The sequence below is a fragment of the Cavia porcellus genome, unplaced genomic scaffold, assembly GCF_034190915.1.
Source record: "Cavia porcellus strain 051 isolate PalLab524CR breed Dunkin Hartley unplaced genomic scaffold, mCavPor4.1 scaffold_23, whole genome shotgun sequence".
NCBI classification, from domain to species: Eukaryota; Metazoa; Chordata; class Mammalia; order Rodentia; family Caviidae; genus Cavia; species Cavia porcellus.
Genome location: NW_026947506.1, coordinates 24,652,162 through 24,676,558, shown reverse-complemented (window position 1 = coordinate 24,676,558; position 24,397 = coordinate 24,652,162). Strand labels below are relative to the sequence as shown.

Below are 24,397 nucleotides of genomic sequence, written 5' to 3'. Positions count from 1 at the left end.
CTGGTTGGAGTTTATTTTGTTTTAGGGCTTGGAATACTTCCCTCCAAGCTCTTCTTGATTTGATGGTTTGTGTTGAGAAGTCTGCTGTGATTCTTATGGGTTTTTCTTTATTGGTGATCTGTTTCTTTTCTCTGACTATTTTTAATATTCTGCTCTTGTGTTGAATTTCTGGCATCTTGATTAGTATATGTCTGGGTGTAGATCTATTTGGGTTATAGCTGGTTGGAGTTCTGTATGCCTCATATATCTGAATATCATTTCCTTTTCCTATGCTTGGGAAGTTTTCTTTATTTCTGTAAATAGCCTTTGTATTTCATTTGTGTTTACCCCTGCTTCTTCACTCACATTTTTTATTCTTGTCATCTTATAGCCTTTGGATTGTTACTTCCTGGTTCCTTGTTATTTTTAAGAGATCTTTCCTTTTGCAATCACACTTTGCAAACCTGTCTTCAAGGTTTGATAGTCTGTCTTTAGTTTCTTTCAAGCAGTTTTGACAGATTTCAATGGAGTTTTTAATTTCTTGGTAGTCTCTTTCAGTCTGTTTCATGTATTCTAGATTTTTTTAAATATTATTCATTGAAGGACTCAGCTATAAGGAAGGAAAATCTTGAGGCTCTTGTAAGTAAATGGATATAACTTGAGACCAAGCTCAGGGATAAAAAGGTTCAGAACCTCTTATTTAAATAGTGGGTTACCTCCCTAACCTAGAAACTAAAGGGATTGGTGGGATACAAAATGTACAATGCACCCTGGGAAAGTGAAAGGGGAGGAATTGTCTAAATAGGGTAGGCAAAGGACATTGGTAATCTTGTATCATAATTTGAAACTCATATTGTTTTCATTGCTCTGTTTAGTTTGGTTATGTTCTGTTCCAGTTTGTCTCCTTGTGCTAGATTTGAGGGCATAGAGAACTATTCCAAAGACTGCAGAATATACTACGGTAAACATTTTTAATCTTCTATTAACTTAATTTGAAACCCTGTATTGCTTTCACTGCCTTGATTTGATTGATTTTATTTGAATCTTTCTTGGTGAATCGCTGTCGTCTTGACTGATTTTATTTGAATTTGTTATGTTTGATAGTATCAAGTCTGAGAGTATAGGCAACTACTCTGAAGACAGTAAGATTCACTATGGTACAGATTCTGGTTTGACTATTACCTTCTTTTGAAGTCCTATAATGTCTCTAATGTTTTGTCTTTATTGATTTTATTCCATACTGCTATGTTCAATTTTATTGTACTTGATGATATGGACAATTCTATTGAAGATAACAAGAGACACCATGGTAATCATTGTAGATCACCTTGTATTATGGTTTAAAATTATGTACTATGTCCATCCTTTTGTTTTTAATGACCCCATTTTTTTCTTTTCTCAGTTGGTTTTATTCTTTTCAAAATAAAAATTAAAAAATACTGCAATGGCAATAATAAAATCAGTACCTTTCATCAATAACTCTCAATGTGAATGTTTTCAATTTCCCAGTTAGTCATAGATATTTCTAGAAACAGCATCAATCTTGGTCTGATATGCTACATTTTGGTCATGGTAAAAAAAATAAAACAACAACAAACAAGTACCTGATAAAAGAGAATGAAACCATCTTGTTCAATTACGGGATACCTGGAAACCTTAGGGACATGTATTAATCTCCATTTAACGTTATCTTCACTCCTTGGCCTGAATAACCATTTGTGAGGAAGGAAGCTTGTCATGTCAGTTAGTTCTTAGCATGTTTTCCATTCTCAGCTGGTTTTCTTCCTGAAGCCCTTTATCCTTCATCTTTTCCTGAATTTCATTCTTCCTAGTGTTGCCATCAAGTCCTTCATAGAGTGTCTAATATTTATTGAATTGCTTAGGTTGCACTCACACATTAACATTGGTTTTTTAACAAATGTGCTGAACTCTTTCTACAGACCAAATGTCTTAGGTTCTGGTACTGTATATCTACAGTTGGCTACCAACTCTATTGGATACCAAGTTGCTTTGATCTTCTCTCCAGATGCCTTTACTCTTTACAAGACACTCTACTTGCTTCCTAGGGCTTTGTAATAATGCTTCTACTTTTGCCTTTTTTATTTGAGTTTCTTATTGAGTTGACTGCCTGGTTCCTGTGCTTCCAGGCTATACTTTGCTTTTACAATTAGTTATATTAGAATTTGGAACCGATATTCTGAGCCTGTAGCCACTGACTATACATTTCATAGGCCAATTGTTTACTCGAGGACTTTCAAGAATTATTTTATGGGGATAATTCTTCAGGAGATAGGGGTAGAAGGGCAAAGGGGGAGAAAGGGGAAGTAAAAAATTGAGATGTGATATGATTATATATACCAATTCCTCACAATGAATGTATTAGGTAACACAAACATATACTAATGCAAAATTCAAAAATTATTCTATTAAATTTATCATCTATTTTCTTTCCAGACTCTCATGCTTTATCTTGTTGATTGCTTTGTTAAGCCATGCTTATTCTAATTTTCTACACTCTAGTCTGAAATTCTGCTGTGAGCTGGGCCTGTACCCTAGTGTCTCACCAGGTCTAGTGTGCAGGACTAATTCTTCTCTAGTTCCTCTTTTACTGTATGTGTCCTAGACATGCAACTGGCAACATATTCTATAAACTGATTTGGCATCTTCTTCCTCTAACTGTCTTTGAAGTAGTTTCCTAAGTGATTTTTTGCTTGAATATAGTGAAATGTGGTAGAGTTTGACTAAAGTTCAGATCTATTTGTTTTTCTATAGTCTGTGTTAAATGTAGGTTCAAAGTCATAAATGATACTTTTCAGGTATGATACATACTCATATGGAACTGTGTTGTTGTACCATGTTTAAGATCAAACAAAGATGACTTCAATGTTTATATAATCAAGAAATTTTTACCTTGGAGTGTCCCTGAAAATTCAGTATGGACTCATGTCCAGAATATTTTGGTTAATTTACTTTACAGGGTAATGTTTCTGGTAGGCTATTCCAAATAATCTGCCCTATGATTTATTATTATACAGTCATTTCATGATCATCAGCACCAGTTTCAGGGCCATACTTCTCAGAAAGGAAAACTCCATGTACTATTTTTCATCATGTCCAAATATGCCTTTTTGAATAATAGTGGACTGTCCTCACAAGGAAATATATCCATTGACAACTTTTGAATAATATAAAAAATTTAATACAGGTTCATTTTTCCTTCCTTGCCATTATCTTTATTCCACACAAGAAACAGAATGATTAAAAATCCCAGATTTGTTTAATATTTCATAAAATTTCGTTGGCTTGAAGAATCTCAAAAATACCTATTTTTGAGATTTTGTATAGAATTTGCTGAATTTTTTTTTGTCTTTTTCCTTTTTATTGGTACCAAGGATCGAACTTATGACAAGGCAGATGCTTATGCCGCTGAGCTAAATTCCCAGCCCCTAGAATTTGCAATTCTATACAAAAACTTCAATTTTGTATAGAATTTGCAAATCCAAGTTTGGGGTGTGGTTCGGTGGTATGGCATGTGCTTAGCTTCCTCAAGGCTCTGGGTTCAATCCCTGGCCTGACAAAAAAATAAAAAAATAAAAAATAAAAAAATGAAAAGAATTTGCAAATCCTATTCTAAATGTGAAGTAGAAATCAGTATGTAATATTGCTTTCTGGGCTACCCTAGAAATATGTAATTCAAAATAAGGGATTAGATTTGGCTAGGACTTCTCAAAATGGTTTGTTCCGTGTGAAAAAATATGTGGATAAACAAAATTGGTAGTAGGTTAAATTGGAGACTTCTTGTATCCTTGCATCCCCTCGATGACACTATTCTTGATTTGCAAGCAGCCTCCCTCAGTCCCATCTGGCTCAGCCCTGCTCCAGCACCATAAGGTGAACTGAACCGTTAGCTCTATATCTGTCACAATGTACTAGCACAGACCCAGAAGTCAACTGCTTGACATTCCAGAAAACATTCTCATGGCTGTGAGTTAAACTTCATGGAATGTCTTTTTCCAGTGAGTGATAAAGTTCTTTAGCCGTGGTTACCTTTTGTGGAAGAAAATCTTATTAAAAAACAAGTGGCTCCTACGAAGGTTTGGAGTTGGTGCTCATGTTTTTGAAGTAGACAACTGATTTCTCAATACATCAGCATTCTGATTATGTTCTGTGGTCACTCTGCTCTCCCTCCTGACTTTAGCAATATGTAAGGCTCTTTTTAGTGTTCCAGCCTACTCTATTACTAACTGCCCTCAGTCAATGGCTTTACTCGTTACTTAATAAAAAAGTAGAAGTGTCAACTACCTCAACTTTCCACCACCCAACCCACAGGGACACACATCTATATCCATGTGGCGCTGTTCTCAGCCCTTGCTTATTCCTTCCCTTTATGACCAGACTTCTCAGATAGATCCTTGCACACGCTCTAGTTCTTTAATTGTTGTTAGTCCTTTATCCCCCAAATCTACATTCTGTTGGCACAGCACTGCAACAGCTCTTGCTGCCAAAATCAAAGACCCACTTTGTTGGTATTCTTCAGTCTATTCAGCAAATGGATGCCAAGTTTTTATCTACTATTCAGACTTTTATCTGACCCCAAGTATTACTTATGTGAAGTTTCCACTAGAATATCGTGAAGTGTCTTAGAGATCTGTGTATCATGTATGGCATTTTTCCTCCCTCTTAGTCTTCAACTCTCAATGATCATACTCAATCCATTACCAATTCCAGTAGATTTTGCCACTTAACTATTGAGTGAATCTATTTACTTCTGACTCACTTATCATGGGCTTGAATGTAAGACAACATCACCTTTTCCCATGATCATCGCAGTAGCCTCTTCCTTGGTCTTCTCATTTCTAATGTTATCTTCCCATTGGTTACATTACAACCAGAGATTCTTTCTCAAATGCAGACATGATCATTCAAGTTCTTTTACTGGCTCCCCATTAGCTTTATGATAAGTAACGTTTTTCATATTGCCTTTGACTTCTGGCTCCCTGGTGACTTCTGTCACATCTATTAAGCCTATTTCTTTTATTCTCTCATGGTTTATTGCTTCTTTTCACCACAGATATTTTGTGTATGCAGTTTCTCTTCAGCAATGATTTGCTTCCACCAACTCTTTATTTTGATGATGCTTACGACTTATTAGATCTCAGTTCAGGGATCACTTTTCTATGTTATCTTTTCTGATTTCTCAGGCTCTAAAATTAAGTAATTTGCCTGATACCACACAGGTTAAGTCAATGGCCAACCTGGGAATCATTTTTCTATTTTATTTTTATCATATTGCTTTATAAGGATGAATTTTAAAGGATCTCAATTAGACTGGGCATTTTGTTTCAAAATTTTACTGTCAAATTAAATAGCTTATTATTTGTGATGTTAATCATATCACGTAGGGTTTAATTGAAACAAAGCAAAATGATGCAGAAATATCCTCCAGTTTAAAATAACTGAGGATGTGCAAACATATTTTAAAATAGATATTTTGGTCATTAAAATAATTATATTGAAATATATGTGACAACATTAAGTTAAAAAAGCACAGTAGATATTTATGTATAGTAAGATAATAATGCAGTATTATGTACAGTAACTAATGCAGTATACTAAAATGACCAGGAAGAAAATAGAAAGATGTAATTGACTAAGCTATTCTTGGTAATAATATGGGTAAATACCTTGAATTTCTTTCTTCTTTGTATTTTTCTACACTTGCTCAATTTTCTGTAGCAATATGGTATTATTTTTAAAAAGTTCTCATTTAAGATATGTTTATTCTAAAAACTCATGCTCCTGTCTTAATCTTTATAAAATCTCTTTGGTAATCTTCAGTCTGATTCTATTCTGGTGGCTTACCTGCAGGCAAATCTTTACTTTCTGTTCTGCGATCATTAATCAGTTATCTCTGTATTAAAATTTTAAATCTTTATATTGGTCAAGATATGTTTTGTGATAAAGTGGAGTCTGAAGGAATAAACAGAAATTGATTCATTTATTAACAGGAAATGATTCATCCACAACGCATTAACATTGTACATGTCATTGATGCAAAATGTAAAAGACAATTCTTTGTGTTATACTTTCTAATTTGTGTGGTTACTTCATATTTACTTATCTATCCTCCACTCATCCCTATAAAAAAGCAAACAAAGCATCCGTGCAACTTCGTAGTTATCAGCAGCTCATTGAGACACCTCACCTCAAAATCCTTTGTAAGTCACCTAGAGTTCTGCTGCAGATTCCCTTCCTGTAGTTTAGAAAACCTGGATGAATTTATTTATCACACTATCTTTGCTCTTGCCCTTGTGAACAAGGGAAAAAGCTTAAAATAGTTCACAGGATCTCCTCTTAATAGCATTCCTTACCAAATCAAGCAACAAGGAGAATTGAACAAAACTTTGGTAGTTTTTACATGAGATCCTTTCAGCCACAATTCTGTTATCATGAGATGGTCATTTGACTGATTGCTTGATACCTATCAGTAATTTCTTAATTACCTAATATATTTCAATTATCATATTAGGCCTGGTAGGAATACTAGAAAAGAAAATAAATACAGACTGTTAGCATTGTGCAAGAGAACTTTCTGTGATGAAGTGAATGTTATATATTCATGCTGTCTAGTACAGTAGCTGCCAGGTCATATGTTGCTATTGAATGGTTAACATATAGCTCTACAACTATGAATATAAACTAAGTTAATATTAGAAATAACTTTATTGAGATAGACTTGAAATGCCATGTAATTTCACCAATTAAAGAGAGTAATTCAATGATTGTTTATGGATGGCGTTCTGCAACCATCAACACAATAAAGTTTTCAACATTTTTTATTACCCTAACAAGAAACCTGGGACCCATTAGCACCCATAGCCCACTCCCTCCAAGTTCTGTAGTTCTATGCAGACAAATCCACCGATTTACCTATTTTAGATTTTTCATACGAACAGAATCACAATATGTGGCCTTTCTGTGATTGGTTAATTTGATTTCAGTTAATGTAAATTTGAGAGCTACATGAGGCCAGTAATGCCGTAGCAAACAAATGAAGTGAAAAGACAAGGCAGACGTTCAAGGAATGCTGTAGCAGAGGGGAAGAAAACCCTGCAGAAGGGACATACGGAGAACAGGTCAGAGAGATGAACTGGAACAGAGCCTGGAGATTTGATGGTATCCTGAATGAAGGCGGTTAGTAGTAGAAGTTAATGCAGAGAAATCAAAGCAAGTTTACTTCAGTATGGTGATAGGAGAAAACTCCAGAAGACAAAGGGCATTGTGATATGGTGTTCCTGAGTGAGTGTGGGTGGGGAGGTGGCAGTTTTATGTCAATTGGAGCTAGAGGGAAGGAAGAAAAATTCAAGAATACTTGAAAATGGTGACAAAAATTGATGGAACTTTTGTTGCTGTTAATGGTATTTTCAGTGAAGCCTTGAGCATGCACATCAGCAGAATGCATAGGATTGGTGCAATTAAGAGACTAAAAATGATCAGGCAGGTTCTGGAGGATGTGGGTAGAGAGAGCACGCAGGTGATCAGCACAGGAGTCACCCCTGTCATGGGAGACAGAGCTCAGCCTTCTCAGAGGCAAGAAAAGAAAAGAAAATGGTGAAGATACAAAGCAAGTTTCACACGGAAAGAAAGGAAATTCAAAGAGCTGATTTTACTTTGGGAAAGGAGAAAGGAGGCCATTGGAAACAAAGATCAGTTCCTCCAACTGCACTGTGATCACACATGGAGGGGGAAACGTACAAAAGAACTCACGTGGCTTAGGACTGCGGGTGGTGGGGACTTACGGGCTATTTCTCTTTAGATAAATTTGTCTCCAAAAGGCAGCAGCCATTTTCAGGTACATAAAGCTCCAGTGGTCCAGAAGTTCACATCTGGGATCCCAAAATGAAATGTTGCCCCTATATCTCACTATTTCTCCTTTTCTTCCTTTCTCCCTCCTCCCTTCTTTCATGCCTTGCTTTTTTCTCTCTGTTCTTACACTTCATAGAAAAGCAGTGCTTTTGCCCTACATGGACAATTAGAAACAAAACACAGAAATTTGAAAAATTCTTTATTCATTCATACTATAACAAATACAGAGTTTAACATTATGAATTAAAATATAATGCTATTTCTTTTAATTTTTTCAGCCTTTTTCTTCCAGCTAGTAGAAGACCTAGGAAGTACCTTGAAAATCTTAAATGAAAAAATATTAGACAAATGTATCAGAAAAATATATTAATTAGTTGCTATTAAGTTAATTAACACTATTTCCTTAGAATGTCTCTATGTAGATGTCTCAGAAATTAAAGCCAACTTCTTTGTGATCTTTTCAACTTATAAACCTGTATTTACATGTATGTTTTTCTTTTATTCTTTAGGCTTTTAAAACCAAGGACGGCTATCTTGTGGTTGGTGCAGGGAATAACGAACAGTTTGCGACTATGTGTAAGGTAATCCATAATTTCCTAAAAGGACGGATGATGTACTAAACACTTTAATATACACAAAGTCAGGAACAGATTAGCGTTGTCTATCACAACGATGCTGATGTAGGTCCCCTTGTGTTAGTACTTCAGATACACCATTTTCAGCTTATTGTAAATGGTAAGTAAGGGCTGGGATTAAATTAGCATTCTGTTTTCCTTATATATTATCTAGTTGTATTTTGAAATGAAAAATTATAATAGCTTAAATTTTTCTTAAACTCAACCTGTCTATTAAATGAAACACAAAGGGAAAGAGAGATGAATTTTAAAGTGATTTTTTAAACGGATTTTCCCTATTCCTTTCTCTTTTTCCTCTTTCTCAAACCTCCTTGCTCCCTTCCTTCCTTCCTTCCTTCCTTCCTTCCTTCCTTCCTTCCTTCCTTCCTTCCAGTTCCCTCCTTTCCCTTCTTTATCCATCACAGGTTTATGTAGGCCCGAATAAAGTTGAACTTCTCTAAAATTGATTTTACTTAATGGTAGAAAGTGTAAGGCTTTGATTTGTCAAGTTAACTGTTACTTTATGAATAGCTTTCCACAAAATTTATGTTGAAAGAGTTTAGAGTATATGGAAAATTGTTGCTTCTCAACAAGACTTAAAAAGACTTTGGAATTATTTAAAATAGTTTATGTTATCGATATTCTAAATTTTTATCATTTTGCTTAGACATTTAAAAAAACTTTACTGTTTATTAATACTTTTATTTTTATTTAAACTTTAATGTCAGCTTAGTTTTTCCAGTTTTAGTCCCAGAAATATAACCTAGTTTTAAAAATGTATTTAACTTTTTGTGTTTTTCTTGCGTGTTGACAATGGCTTCACCTATGAGGACATTTTTTTTTAATTGGAGACAATTTTTTTATTAACCTTGTCAACATGAGCTTTTAGTTTTATTAAAGATTCCTGTGAATTTCCTAGAAGAATCTTATTACTGTAATTAACACACTAAGTAGAAAAATTATTTATTACTGCACTTCTTTTGTAGGAGAGGTTAACGAGCAGAGCTAAAACCCACAGAAAAGGGGTGGAAAGGAGTGCAGGGAAGGTGACAAATGGAGCCAGTTCCCATGCAGGAAGGGCTGGCGCGTCTGAGGTGGGGAGGAGGAGAGCTTTTATAGCAGCCACTCAGTAAGTGTAGAGAAAATTGATTCAAACATTTGATCTGGGATCAAAGAATCTTTATTATGAACGGTCAAAGTTAAAAATATGAAACATACGGAAGCTGTTGCCTGTGAAGTCATTTGCGTACTCTAACTGCAAGAGATGTAAAAGCCAGTTCATTGCTCTAAACGAGTGCAGATTTTCTTCCTGGGCCATATGTTTTAGAGTTTACTCACTCCAAAAAAGAAAAAAAAAAGTGGGGAGGGGGATTACTGGTTGACATGTTCTTCACTATTGAAAGTAGCCGTGCTGAACTCTTTTTAGTTTTGATTCATTACTGATGATCAATTTGAAACTTTTGAACTTCTCCATAAATATCCCAAGGAACGTTTTTTGGAAAGGACTTCTATTTCAAAGCAGAATATTTGCCATAGGTTTTAATACTAAACTACCACTTCCAGTTATGGTGTATTCTTACACATATTCTTTAGGGAAAATAGCAGAGCACCTTGCAGAAAGGCAAACACGACCTGATTTTCTCACGTGAGTTAGGAATGATCTCCATTCTGAGCCAGTATGGCAATGTCTATAAAACTCTTTGAGATTCTCAGAAGAAAACTTTGATGTGAACAGGATGTGAATGTCACAAATATCATTTCCTAGGCATCCTGAGTGAATGCCACAATCTGATTGGATTTTTCAATCCCAAGATTATATCCTTACATGTAAATGTGTGCTAAAATCCTTCTCACCTAAGAAAGGAATCATCTGTTTCCCTATTCTGACATAAAGTTCTCTTTCCCTCCCAGTCACATATAGAGAAATATTTCTTGCATTTTTCATTTAAATTTATTTATTGATGATGGGCTCAGTATTCAAACTGGTCTTTTAGGAGATGCGGTCTTCAATTTTTCTTTTCTTTTCCTTTTTACCATGAATCTGTCAAAATTGGTTTTGCAACTAAGACCCATCAGGAAAGAAGAGAGAGCTCTACATCTTTGGAGGAAATGTGACAGTATTGCTATGAGGAATGAGTGGAATTGACTTGTTCTTTCTCTTTCCAAAATGGAACTGGATACGGTTGTTGATTAATACATTTTGGGGAGAGGGATTGTTACAGAGTGCTCATTGTCACAGGTTGAATAGGAGCAAAATGCCTGGGCTTAGGGCTTGGACTCAGAAACCTGTTTATTAAGTGAACTTTGCCTTATAACAAATCCTACTTTATGTCATTTACCATGACATGGGAAAGCGAGCATATGTAAGCTAATTGATGCCAACACTAATGGATATTTCTATTTGAAGTCTATTGATATCCTTTTAGAAGTTATTTAGACTGAAGACTTCTTTTATTGGAGGCAATGTGCATTAGTTCTCAAATTTAGTAAAGCATAAGAATCTTGTAAAGCCCCATTCTCAAAGATTTGATTTACTGTGTCTAAGGTGGGGTTCGGGAAGCTTCAGTATTAATAAGTACTATATTTGACATTAAAGCAGTGGTCTGAGGACATTATAGCATAATTCTGAAGGCACACTGTGAGTCATCTCTCTGGTCAGGTAACCTCTACCAAACTATTTAGTTTTTGTTAAGCATCTGTTTTCTCATGTGTAAAATACACATTACAATATATAACTATGCTAAAATACAATTTGTGGAACTTTATGAGTTCAATTAGATAAGTGAAATACGTAGTATAGTCCTGGCTCATAGTATGTACTCACTAAATGGCCTCTACAAAATTTGGGCATGGAAACTTGTTCTGGGGAGGACCGAGTAAGCACATTGTTCCCTAACTCTTTCACACAGAGGTATAAAATATCTGAGAATGTTAAGAAGTAAAAGAATTAGAGAATTGAGGGAGAACATCAGAATTTGAAGTTATTCTATGGCATTCAACCTACAAATTTTTCTCTCATGTTATTCCATTACCTGAACAGGGTAGAGTGAGCAACCTGCTGTAAGCAGCAGGCATCAGACGTGAGCTGGAGTGATTCTCTTTATTTCTGGTACAAGGAGCATGAAAAGTGAAATCTAATGTTGGAGTGTGGAAACCCTCTGTTTCCCGCTCCTTTCCCCTATCTGTGTCTTAGCCCCCCAGAGATCCTATAGCAGCAGTCCAGGAACAGGAGCCAAGCTCTGAGGAAGGGAATTTTCTTGTTCATTGCTGAGCTGAGCTTCCAAGGAAAGGTATGAATCCCTGTTGCCTCTTTTCTCTGTCTTCCCACTGGCTGGCTTGATCCCTGTGAGTATACTGAAGAATGGGGTAACTAAAGTGAGGTCACAAGAAACTGGAAAGTTCTAGAGAGATTGCAGAGAGAGAAGAGCTCTACAAAACAATCCTTGAAGCTGCTTATGAACTCCTGGGCTCACGCCTAAGCCGCCTATGCCCTGATCTGATTCTGATTAGTGGCCCAAACATGTTGAGTTAACAAATTAACTGAACTGAATTAATGAGCATATGACTGCTGAGGTTATAGTAGGACCTTTAAATGGGTCACATGCAGGACAGATTCAAATAGCACTGAAGAAGCTGGTGAAACCAAACCAAACCAGAACTAAAGCTCACAGAAGGTGTGTCCAGACTTGTAGTTTGGACTTAATCAACCGATTGTCTGCTAAAAACAATAACATCAAAAATTCTCCGTAGGATTTAAACTAGATCCAGAGGCTCCTAACACAATATTCAAATTGTCCAGGATACAACCCGAAATTACTCAGCATATGAAGAACCAGAACTTGCATGAGAATAGACAATCAATAAAAAACAATGCCAAGACAACACAGATGTTGGAATTAACTCATAAAAACTTTAAAACAGCTATTGTAAAAATGCTTTAACAAGCATTACAGACACTGCTGAAATAAATGGAAAAGAAGAAATGCTTAGCAAAGAAATAGAAATTATGAAGAAGAACCAAATAGAAGTTTTAGAACTGAAAAATACAATAACCAAGAAAAGAAATAATGTCTCTCAGGGTGTGTCCAGTAGTGCAATGCATATAACAGAGGAATTAAACCATGTCTTCAAAGTTAGATTTATTAAAATTAGTCTGGACAATACAGAGGAAATAAAAGCCCTATTCTGCATACACAAAATGAAAGAATAGATCCTCAGGGACCTGCAGTACACTAACAAAAATCATATCAGAAAGAGAAGAGAAAATTTATATACTAAAAAATAGTCGAAGAAATAGTAGCCAAGAAATCCAAATCGGGTGAAAGACAAATGCCCACAGATTTTAAAATTTCAGCAAAAACCAAAATGGGATACACCCAAGGAACTCTATGTCCAAATGTATCAAAATTGAAATATTGAAATTTAAGACTAACAAAAAATTTTGGAAACAAACAGGGAAAAGTGATGTATTATTACCTATGGGGGGAGAATGACCCAGGTGACTGCAGATTTTTCATCAAAAGTTAGGAAGAAGTGGCACTGCATGTTTAAAAGACAGAGAAGAAACAACTGACAGCCGTGATTTGAATGTCCTTAAGGAATGGAAGGTTAAAAAATGTCATATAAAGAAAAACATAGAGGAATTGAAGCCAGCTAGCCTACTTTAATAGAAGTATTCAAGGAAGTTCTTCACTTACAAAAGGTAAATGGTGTCAGAAGGAAACTAGGAAGCACCAGGCATGAAGGAAGAAGAACCAAAGTAGAAAGATGTGCATAGATTTAATGCACCAGTCTTCTTGTGTGTCCTGAAATACATTTGAGGGAAGAAAGCAAACAGTAAGATATTGTCTGATGGGATTTTCATTGTACGTAGAGTCAACCGACAGAAAAAATAGGTAGGAGAATGGAGCTATACTGTGGTGTTTTCTATATTCCTTTTGAAGTGGAAAATAATGATTGAATGTATATTTTAAAAAGTATATATATTATAATCTCTACCTATATACATTATATATATTATAATGTCTATCTATTTAAAATAGCCCAAGTCAAAATTGATAAGTGTAATATTAAAAACTTTCAATAAACCCCACAAAAAGGGAAGAGTAGGAAGACAGATGAACAAAGAATAATATAGATAGATCTAAGTCATAAACTAAAAATATCAATATAACATTAAGTATGAATGGCCTAATAGCACCAAATAAAAGAAAGGCATACTCAGAAAAGATAAAACAAAACAAACAAATAAACAAAAAACCAAAACAAACAACAAAAAAACCTAACCCATGACTCAGTAAATTCATTTCAAGAGTAATGATATTGGCCAACTAAAGAAGATGAGAAAAGATATAAAACAAATCAAAATGTGTTAGTTAAAAGAAGAATGGAGTGGGGATATATTAACAGTGGACTAATTACTGTCATCTCAGAAAACTTGTTTCCAGCAAACCTTGTAACTTATCTCATACTTGCGCTGGCAGAGGGGAGTTTGAGTGGCCTATATTTCAGAGAATTTGGGAAGTCCCACATTTTGTAAAGGATGTTTACTTTTTCTATACCTGAAAGCTGGATTCCAACAGTTCTTGTAACTGATGCTCTGTTTGTGTGCCTTCCTGTATATACAGTGTCCTTTTATGTCAGTTCTGAAGTGTGATTATCTTTGAACTGTAATAGTATTGTGGGTTATATTGGAAGCTCTGTAAATGGCAGTTGAACCTAACAAGCATCAATAATGCACATAAAGTGGTGGCCATGCAGATGGTGCTATGACCTGTAGACAATTTCTCCTTACTCTTCAATTTCTAGTTTTTATTTTAAAAAGAATTAAAAAACCCAATAAAAACATTACTGAAATTCAAAACAAGATGATAGGAAATTAACAATGGTTATTATGTTGCTTATTGTCTTTAAAATAGTTGCTCAGATTACCAGATATGGGCATGCAAAATTGATCAAACAATAGAAGCACTAAGTGTTCCTTTCAATGAAATACTAGAATGACTAGTATAATTATCTTAGCTATCTTGTGTGTATATATATTTTTTTTCCTTCCTTTTTTTCTCCTTTCCTCCATCCCAGTTGTTTTTTCTTTTTGAACAGTTTCTTTCTCTTTCACAGTATCTATTGTACCTTTTGGATCTTATTACGCTTTCAATTTCTTATGCTAGGGAAACAATACAATGTTTACCTATGCAAATTTGATTTATTTCCCTTATAAATATAGTTTCAAGTTGCATGTATGTACTTATAAAAACCTCGAGTTTATCTTTCTTTTAGGCTGAGTAGTACTTGATTGTGTAAAAATACCACATCTTTTTTATCCATTCCTTTGTTGGGCATTTGGGTTGTTTCTAAGATTTAGCTATTGTAATTGTGTTGTTATAAACATGGGTCCCCCCTTCTTTTCAGAGGCCATAGATTATAAGAAGAATCCACATAAAAAGTGGTTATAGACTTGCTAGGATAACGTTTATTCATATAGTAATGTCCGGAATATCACGTATCTTAAAGTGTTCACATTGTTCATCTGTGAGTCAGTCAGCTGGAAGATAAAAATGCTGTCGGCTTTTGAGATACAGCTATGAATGACATGTTTGAGATTCTCTGACCTGATTGACCTTGCATTCTACCAGGGCAGACAGGTGATAAATAACAACTATAATAAATATGTTATAGGGAAAAGAAGGGCAAGGCAGGAAGGGACCCAGGGAAGCAGGAATGGGGTGGGGGCAGCTGTGGTGGGCTAGGATAGTCAGGGTAGTCCCTTTAAAGTGTTAACACTGGAGCCAACTTGACAAAGGGAAGGAGTTAGCCAAATCGTGTCTGGCACAAGATGTTGCAGACTAGGGCATATCTGATGCAGAAGTCGGAGGCTAAGGCATGACAGAATGTTCTTACCTCCGAAAAAAATCCCAACATGACTACAGTAAGCAGCAAAGGGAGAGAGCATGATAGGAGATGATACTGGAGAGGGAACAGGCCATATTTATGGAGCCTTTTAGGTAGGCTATCATAAGGGCCTTGGGCTTTGCTGTAAGAGGCATCACATGATAGGAGTCTGAAAGCACTCTGTAGGTTCTATTATCAAATCTTATTGTCCACAGAGACATCCTTTCTTTTCTTTTCTCTTTCTTCTTTGAACAAATATATACTTTACTTTTTCTTTTGGGGGGAAATAGTGTTTAATTGGAATGCTTCATATTTATTTAGTGATAAATGTTTCGCACATTCATGTATCCAGGCAGCACTCTTGTTCAAGCACCTGAAGAATGCCTTTAAAGTTATCTCTTTGGAAACATTTTGAACCTTATCCTGCAAAGCAGAAGATAGAAAGATGCTGTAATTAGTCTTCCCCACTGTTCTCCACTGACTGCAAAGAGAAAAGAGGTCCTGTGTCAAACATAGGGGACACATGGGCATTCCAGTCCTCCTTGAGAGCAGTCACTCTGTACTTTTTTATGTTCCTAATGGTATGTTCTGGGTGAAGCCAGACTTATAAATTTTACCTGTGATTTAGTGAAGGCATTTGGTTTTTCTTGGAATGACTTATTTACCCTGAGGGAGGGAAGATTTCTGACTGCTGGACAAGACGCAAGACCAATTCTGGAATCAGGTATGGCGACAGGTTTCTAGGAAGAACACTGTATGTGGCGTCACCTTTTAAAATCTAGGAGAGGAATGCTGTCGTTATGATTCCTAAAGGAAACGAGGAAGTGGAAACTGTGGAAAAGGAACCGCACCATTGAGATGGTCTCTTCACTCCGGGGAATTTTCCTCACTCTCTCGCCTTTGTGAGATGATTAATGGGTTGATTTTATTTAAACTGGGGAAACAAATCAAACCATTAAATGTTTATATTAAAAGCAAATACATTAATAAGGCAGTGAAGCTTTCTGTAGGCCACATGGCCTGCCCCCAGCCCATAAACGCTCCTTTGGACTTTCCAACACAACTGCCAAACACTGCCTCCTCACATTCTGTTCCAAACTTCTTTTCCATTCCAAATCCACTTGGTACTTTCATTACAGTCTTGTTAAAATTGCAAGATGTCCAGAGGGATTTGCAGGATAGATTTTTCCCTTTAGTGAGGATCAGCAAAGGAGGAAGTATATAAAAGCATTTGTAGCTCATATTCCGTAAGGGAAACATACTCAACAAAAGTGGTGACACTCCTATAGGAAGAAGATCTTTTAATTTGACATTGTTTTAATGGCTAGCATTTGGGCAATGTAAATGGTTCCTTTTTATTTTAGTATCTTGTAGAACATCCTGAATAGGACTACTGGGACAGACAATATTATTTTATTTACATGTGGAACAAATAAGCGAATGTAACTATGAGATATATGTTGGTCATGGGCTTCATGGAAGTGCAGCCATGAATTTATGATACAGGTTCTTAGAAATAGGTTCATTTTGTTTGGTTTTACATCTTTCTTGTTAATTCCTCTAGGTAAGACTTTTTATGGGGATCTGATACTTCTTCTATTCTCATATATTGGTATAAGACATTATGGAGGTCTGATAACTTTTTTGTGCTTTCCTATGCAGGAATACATATGTATTTAAATGTAGTAAAGCCCTCTTGTAAACAACAAACCCCTTCACCAGCATGATCCATCTGAGTTGTATTTGCTCTTTTCATAGCTCCTGGTTAAGAGGTAAAAAGGATCAGAAAGGAATGGTCTTGGAAATGGAGTGATAGGTTTTGAATGGTAGGAATCCTAGGGCTTGCAGGTACACATTCAAGTCATTAATTATTTTTTATAATTATTTTTCCCTTTTAGATTTTAAAGTTGCCTGAGTTGATCGATGATTCCAAGTATAAAACCAACCATCTTCGAGTACAGAATAGAAAGGAGCTTATTAAAATATTGTCTGCACGGTAAGCTTGGATTAATGTACATTTAAGAATAAATATGTGACGTGATAACCATTTAGCTGTTCTTGTGTATGTGTGTGTGTTTCTTTTTTGGCTTGTATTTATCAGTTGAAAAAATTCTCTTCCATATCCCAAAACAGTATAATGGAAAAATGTGTTTAAACTATTTGTTGTTGTTGTTGTTCAAAAATATTTGAAAGCATTTAAATGTTTTAGTAAGAACTGAGTCAGAACAATAATATAAAGAAGAAAGTCATAATGTCTAAAATTGGGTTGCTTCTCTGTGGCCTGTGTTTGTGATTAGTGCATTGTAAATAGTGATAATAACAATGACAGCCACAGTTATAGTTAACATTGTTTTGTAAATTTACTGTGATAAATGTTCTGTGTACATTATTACAGTTAATCTTTATAGTCATCTTGTGAGGTAAGACCTTTTGTTTCCATTTGTAGATAAGAAATGAAGGCAAAATCTCAAGAAGCGTTTATTAGCTTTTCTGAACCCATTGTGGGAATCATTATTTATAGGTCATGTTAACTAATTAGAATGTTTGATTTCCAAAGTATTCTTTCATGTCATATTGTGCTTCTCTAAAACATACACTAATTTTTCAACTTTTCCTAGAAAGAGGAACCCCGACTCTGACTCTGTCACATCAATCTCACTTTTGTTTACTTCTAAGAATAGACTTTGTGAGTTTCATGAACCTAAATCCCCACATCAGCAGTTCTTCAAGATTGAAAATTTCTTATAATTATGCATAATTCAGGCACTTTTGTTCAAGTGCTGCGTGCATTTTAAAAGGTCCATGTATTGCTATATACTATATATAAGAGCTCTTAAAAATAAAATTCCATTTTATTTCTATTCTCTTTCTATTTTACAGCCTCTCCATTAAATCTTGAGTTAATATTCACTTATCTATTTGCCTTTTTTGATTTTAAGCAATTCTTCTGTGCACTGTCTGTATCTCCATCATTTGCCAAATGTTCTTCATATCAATGGGGTTTCTGTGTGTGGCATTGATACAGACCAGGGAAGTGAGAATTAGGTGCCCCTTTCCTGGTCATTAGTTAAATATAACTTGGATTCTACTGCAAAGCCCCAGAGCCCTCAATGATTAACCTTTCTCTACATGAGAATTGGCCATTTATTTCAGCTTTTTGCTTCTTAGTTTCTCAAGCATTTTTAATTCATTTAATTCATTGATATGATTTTTCCCTTTCACACCATGCTGACCAAATTTCAATAATAGGCACTTGTGAGAACCTTATCAAAAGCTCTTTGATAGTCTAAATAAATCATGTCCATGCTGTGAGAAGAACCCCACGAAAATATAAAATCTAGGCAGATAGAAGTATCATCCTATTATTTAGCTGCCAGCACTTTGATAGCTTCAAGAACCATAATATTGAGCCATTAGTTTCTTCTGTCCTAAAACTTTTATTCCTTGCTAAATTCTGTTGTAGAATTCTGCTATGCAAAGACTGTTTGCAGAATCTGTAACAGATTAGTTGTTATTTTCCCTTTTTGGAGTAAATTAAATAATCTGTCATCTTCTTTCTATTTCCATATACTCTAGAGTTGGGTGTCTCAGCATTTTGGATCCCCTAAATTTGTTATATTTCTACTGAGACACCAGAAAGAAAAGAGAATCACACAAGAGGAAGAATCTAGGGGGTCTTCTGAGGGGAGGAAATTTGATAGAGGAAATCCCAGCATCACAGGTACTGACTGCTGTGAAACCCAGACCAGATGGCAGAGAGAACTCTGCTCTGTGTGAAGGCCAGACTTTCGACTCTTTTCCCCGCATGGTGACATCTTTGGTGCTCTCTGTGATTTGCAGTTCTCCAGGAGTCTTCCAGCTCAAGTGTCTCCTTCATTGTGAACCAAGCGGTGACGATCAGAGGAAATTAGGATATTAATTCAATCCCACTTAACACATACTTCATCACGTGTTTTTCTGAACAGATGTCACTAACTTTGTTCATACAATTTAGTGTTTGGCTTTCAGAGGTCTCTGCAGTACTGTGAAATTTATCATTTTCATTGTGTGATTTTTTTTTTTTCAGTATTCAAAAACTTTAGTGGCTCTCCATCAACTACAGACTACATCCTGTCTCTTCAGTCTCACATCCCACGTCTTCCACAATTTGACCTTACCTTTTCTGTTGACCTCTCTTTGTCTGCTTCGCAGAAAGCCCCTGCTCCAGCCACACTCCCATTTGGTTTCTTCTTTTTTTTCTCTGGAATGTTTCCCATACTCTGTCTTGAACACAGTTAAGCCCTTAGGGCCCATCTGCATCTCCAGGGAGCCACCCCTTCTAATACCCTGTATCCTCCTCCCTGTCAGATGAATGCACCTTCAGGAAAGAGAGTGTCCTTTTCGTGCCTCAAATCCAGCCTATCAGTTATCAGACAAGCACAGTCAGTGTTAGTTTTCGTGAGGATGGTGTTGTTCAGGAGCCTTCTCTGCTTCTGGCATTGCTTTTCATGTGTTTCAAGTCACAGAACTTGTGAATCACTTTAAGCTGGTTTCATAACAACAGAGCCACATTAGCTTCCAGTCACCGAAAGGAGGCAGGGAGAAAGGAAAGAGAGGAAGCAGTGTGAGTCCAGGTCAGATAAATGTTACTATCATATTCTCACTTTACAGATGAGAACTGTGAAACTTAGGGGGTTAGTCTCAGGGTCAGGCACACAGAAATGCGATTTGGAAGACCACCACTTTCCCACAGATCGTGTTACCTCCCTGAAGTAGCTGGCACACCGCTTATACCTATATGTGGTAGGCAGTGTTACAAACATTGAAAGTACAGAACTGAATGAAACAAAGTAAACTGTTGAAAAATAGCTCAAGGAAGGGAACCAAAGAGTGCCAGAAGTTGGGATGAGGATGGTTCTGTCATTCAGGTGGACCAGGAGAGCCTGTCTGGTAGAGGGGGATTTGTGCAGAGGCCCATCAGAAAGGAGAGGGAGGTTGACAGGCTCGTGGGAGGAGCATTTAAAGTGGGGTGAGTGTTAGGAGTTTAGGGAGCAGTGCAGAAGACAGTGCCTGGAGCTGGGCGAGCAAGGGGAAGGGCAAGGTCAGGCCTGGGGAGAGTACAGGAGATGATGTCGTGAAAGTTACTACAGCTTTTATGGCACAGTAGGTGAATGACCTTGGGAAAGAAAGCAGCTTTGTTTTTTTGCCAAGGATTTAGCTGTGCAGCGTAAGCGCTTGCCTGGCAAGTGTGAGGTCACAAGTTCGATCCTTGTTACAAAACAAAACAAAAAAAAGCAATTTTTTTGCTTATAAAATTGGTTTGTTTTCCAGAGGCTTCTATTTTCTATCTATGCTGAAGAGACATTTTAGAGCGAAAACTACCTCCGTGGTGGTGGACCTATGGCACGCATGTCACAGCGGGCTGTTTGAATCATTGAAAACTCTCTAAGGTTCACCATCACTACTCTACCTGACAGTTCTAAATATTCCAGCAGCGGGGAATCAGAAAGACCCCCTTTTTTCTTGGAAAGACCTGAGGAACTCATAAGATTCAATGATATATACTTTTTATTCATTTATTAACTCATTTATTTATTTAACACATATTTATCAAATATCTAGTATGTACCAGAGACTGTTCGGAGTGCTAGATTCCTAGAATTAAAAATGGACAAAGTTCTGCACCTCTTTAATGCTTTGGGGGAGACTGAACTGAGGGGTGGTCTGCTATTTTGAACTCCTTACTCTCCTGCCTCAGCTTGCCAAGTTGCTGGGATTACAAGGCACGAACTACTATACCAGCGCCTGCTGGACTTGTGCAGTAGACACGATTCCTTTTGTTGTTTTGAAATGTTCTATAACAACACTTTGATGAGCCAAGGAAGTTAGTTTACTATATTTTCACATAACCTTTAAAACAGTTTTTTAAAAAGTATTGCAGCTACAGGCTGTGCCTGTTAATCGTTTGTTTTCTGGGGTTTTTTGTTTTTGTTTTTTTGTTTTGGCTTGTTTTGTTTTTTGAGCATGTACATACACACTACGGCTTTTCTGGTGTGGTTTGCCAATCATTTCTATAATGAAATCATATTTTTAGTAACAGTAGCTAAATTACCATGTGAGTACACCATATTTTTGTCTGTTGCCTGCTATTAAACATTATATCATAAGCTCTTTTCTTCAGAGCTCATATACACTTTGCTCAGCCTTTATTTTCATTTAAGAAAATTGTAAAATCTGTAAAAATGTACAGGGATCCATGAGAATGAATTAGCAGTACAGATAACTTTAAAAATAAACCATCGGATGGACTCACTGTATTCATAAAAACAAAACAAAACTCCTGTCTGCATACCCCCAATTTAATACCCAAAACTGAAAACTGAAGTATTTATAGATTTTTACCAAGTCTACACTCCTAAATAGACACATGGATTTCCTTTTGTGTTTCAAAGTCTTCTTTCCAAGTGTTTTTTCCAGAGCAATTTGAGTACTTCCATCGCTACTCATGGTCATTTAAGTTTTTCAGATCAGGTGTTTTCTTTGCATGCTATGGAATTCACAGATATTTAGAAAAGTGCCGATCAGATACGTCTGTCACTTGTCTCACTTGCCCGTTGTTTTTGCTGAGTATAGTCCGAGCCCACTCTCCAGAGCACAGGCCTCAGTAGGACAGCAGCGGCCTGTTTTGGTCATCAGCTCTTAGTGTTCCCCAGCCAGCACACTGGATTCCCTTCCAGTGCTGTCAGGTGCTACTCCCCAAGCCCTCTGAGCAAGCCTTTTTTTTTTTTCCTTCTTCTTTTTAGTTTTAACCCAGACGACTTTCCCCTGAGCTTGTCATTTTATCCACGGAGTTGCAGAAAGTCTGTTTACCCAGCTGCTAACTAGGAAAGTTAAGCAAAGACCCCTAGCTAGGACACGGGAGAAGAGAAATCACAGAGACAAGACGAAGTCAGGGTCTGAGCAACAACCCCTTCTCTTCAATGCTTAAAGAACAGAAGGAACAGCAGACCTTTTAAACCTGTGCTACCGATTCATCAGATCAGCATTTTTACAACAGTTAGATCAGAGAGAGAGAGAGAGAGAGAGAGAGAGAGAGAGAGAGACAGAGAGACAGAGAGACAGAGAGAGAGAGAGACAGATTGCGAGTCATGCTGTGTCTTGAATCTAGGAAGCAAAGGGTAAAGATGACGTATTAGTGGCTGGGGAGAAATAATGGGAAGACATGAACTGAGGATGAAGGCAAAGAAATGAAGGGGAAAATAGAAGTACAATTCATTTTGGTCCTTCCCTCTCCCTCTATCAACATTTACTGGCCACTGACTGTGTACCTGGCCCTGCAGATAATAGGTGAAAGATGAAACCTGGTCTCGCAAGTTCATGAACTTACAAGGGAAGCTATCAGTTAAGCAGTGCATGGGGAGTGCCCGAGTGGTGGGACCCATGGCAGAGGCAGCTGCTTTAGGCTGGGCAAATCGGGGAAGTCTTCCTGGAAACAGAAGAGTCTCAAAGGACAAATAGAAGTAAGCAGGTGAAGAAAAGAGTTAATTCAAAGGAGGAAATACTGATTTGAGTGTAATTTTAAAGCGCAGAAAAAAAATGGGAAAATAATAAAAAATAGTTTGGTAAGACACTGATAACAGCTTTTAAATTTTGGAAAATTGTTACTTGTGTGCAGCAAGGGTATGTCCGTGTCGTCCTATGAAATCATTTCTAAGAACTTGAACACCTTAGCTCTTACAGAATAAAAGAACAGCATTAGATATTTTTGCCCTTTCAAATATTATGACTATATATTAAAATAAATGAATTCATAAAATAACTATTTTTGGTTTTAGGTGATTTGATTGTTTTCTTAAAGTTTCTGACCTATAATTTTTCATGTACTTTTTTTCAGAGTTTACTAAAACCTTATAATATGAAATGCTGCCCTGTTTCAGGACTTTCTAAATACAGGTTCAAAATAAATATTGAGCAGGTCGAAGTTGAGGGTTTATTAAAAAGCGTTCTTTAATCCGATCATTTTCGAAATTTGACACCATGTTGAATCCCGAAGAGTTGAATCAGAGCTGTAGTTTGGCTGTTGATGGTGGGGTTCAATTTCCAAGGTGCCAGAATTTAGTGTGGCTTTTCCAAAGGCTGACATTTTGGTACCACTCTGTAAATCTGATCATTCCGTTTTTCTGCATAGGTCTCTCCGGACTCTCCTCCCTAGCTTCAAGGATAAAGCTTACACCATTACACCTCTTTCCTTGTCAGCATAACGTGGCCTGGTCTTTGATTTATCCGTGTCCTCCTTTATGCCTACTCCTTTACCATAAATGATGAAGCCTCTTTATCTAGCTGCACCGTGACTGGCAAGCTTTAACATCAGCCCACATGTGAGGAGTTTTTCCCGCCCTGTCCGTTGGAAGTGGCTCCTTCCATGCTTATGTATCAGACCAACTTTTGCATTCAGCATTTGTCAGATGCTTCTTGTCTTTTCAACAAGACAGTACATTTCTTAAGGCATAAATGACACTTTTTCATCTTTACTTTTAGTGTCTGTTTGAGTTTCTGGCACTTAATAAATGTTCTTACAGTTAGCGAATGTGTGAATCCATAATGGCAAAGCTATCCAAGGGTAGCAGCTGATTGGCTGAAGGGAAATGACTGAAGATTCCCACTGTCAGGATTGAAGGCTTATGTAATCACCAAAGATGGGCAGAAGACCTGAACTGGAGATCCTCATCTTCCACTGACTCCCTCTGTGGTCTTGAACAAATCCTCTCATTGCTCTGAGTCAAGACTGAGAGCAGGTTCTCATATTGCAATATCTCTACCATACTGAGCATTAAAAAAGTAGAAAGGCATGAAAGGAGCCAGCTCAGGGCTGAGTACAACAATACCTAAATGATCAGAGAATCTCAATCCTTGAGACTCATAAATTATACCTTCCCAACGTTTTAACCATTCAAATTCTATAGCATTTTAAAATTCAGGAACCTCATATAGTTGAGAGATTTCACCTGTCAAACTGTAATTAGGGTAAGGATCAATTTTCACAATTTTTATTTAATAAACTTCTACTT

The 24,397-nt window shown here is 36.6% G+C and overlaps 1 protein-coding gene across 5 annotated transcripts in view; it reads left to right on the top strand.

The window, feature by feature from the left end:
• The window catches only part of Sugct (succinyl-CoA:glutarate-CoA transferase), a 738,758-nt gene that overhangs the window by 325,518 nt on the left and 388,843 nt on the right, over positions 1 to 24,397 (top strand). For all 5 annotated transcript variants that reach the window (XM_063233933.1, XM_063233931.1, XM_063233934.1 and 2 more), the window contains exons 10-11: positions 8,355 to 8,426; positions 17,249 to 17,346. In XM_063233933.1, coding sequence (XP_063090003.1) covers positions 8,355 to 8,426; positions 17,249 to 17,346 — 170 coding nt within the window. The remainder of the gene's footprint in view (positions 1 to 8,354; positions 8,427 to 17,248; positions 17,347 to 24,397) is intronic.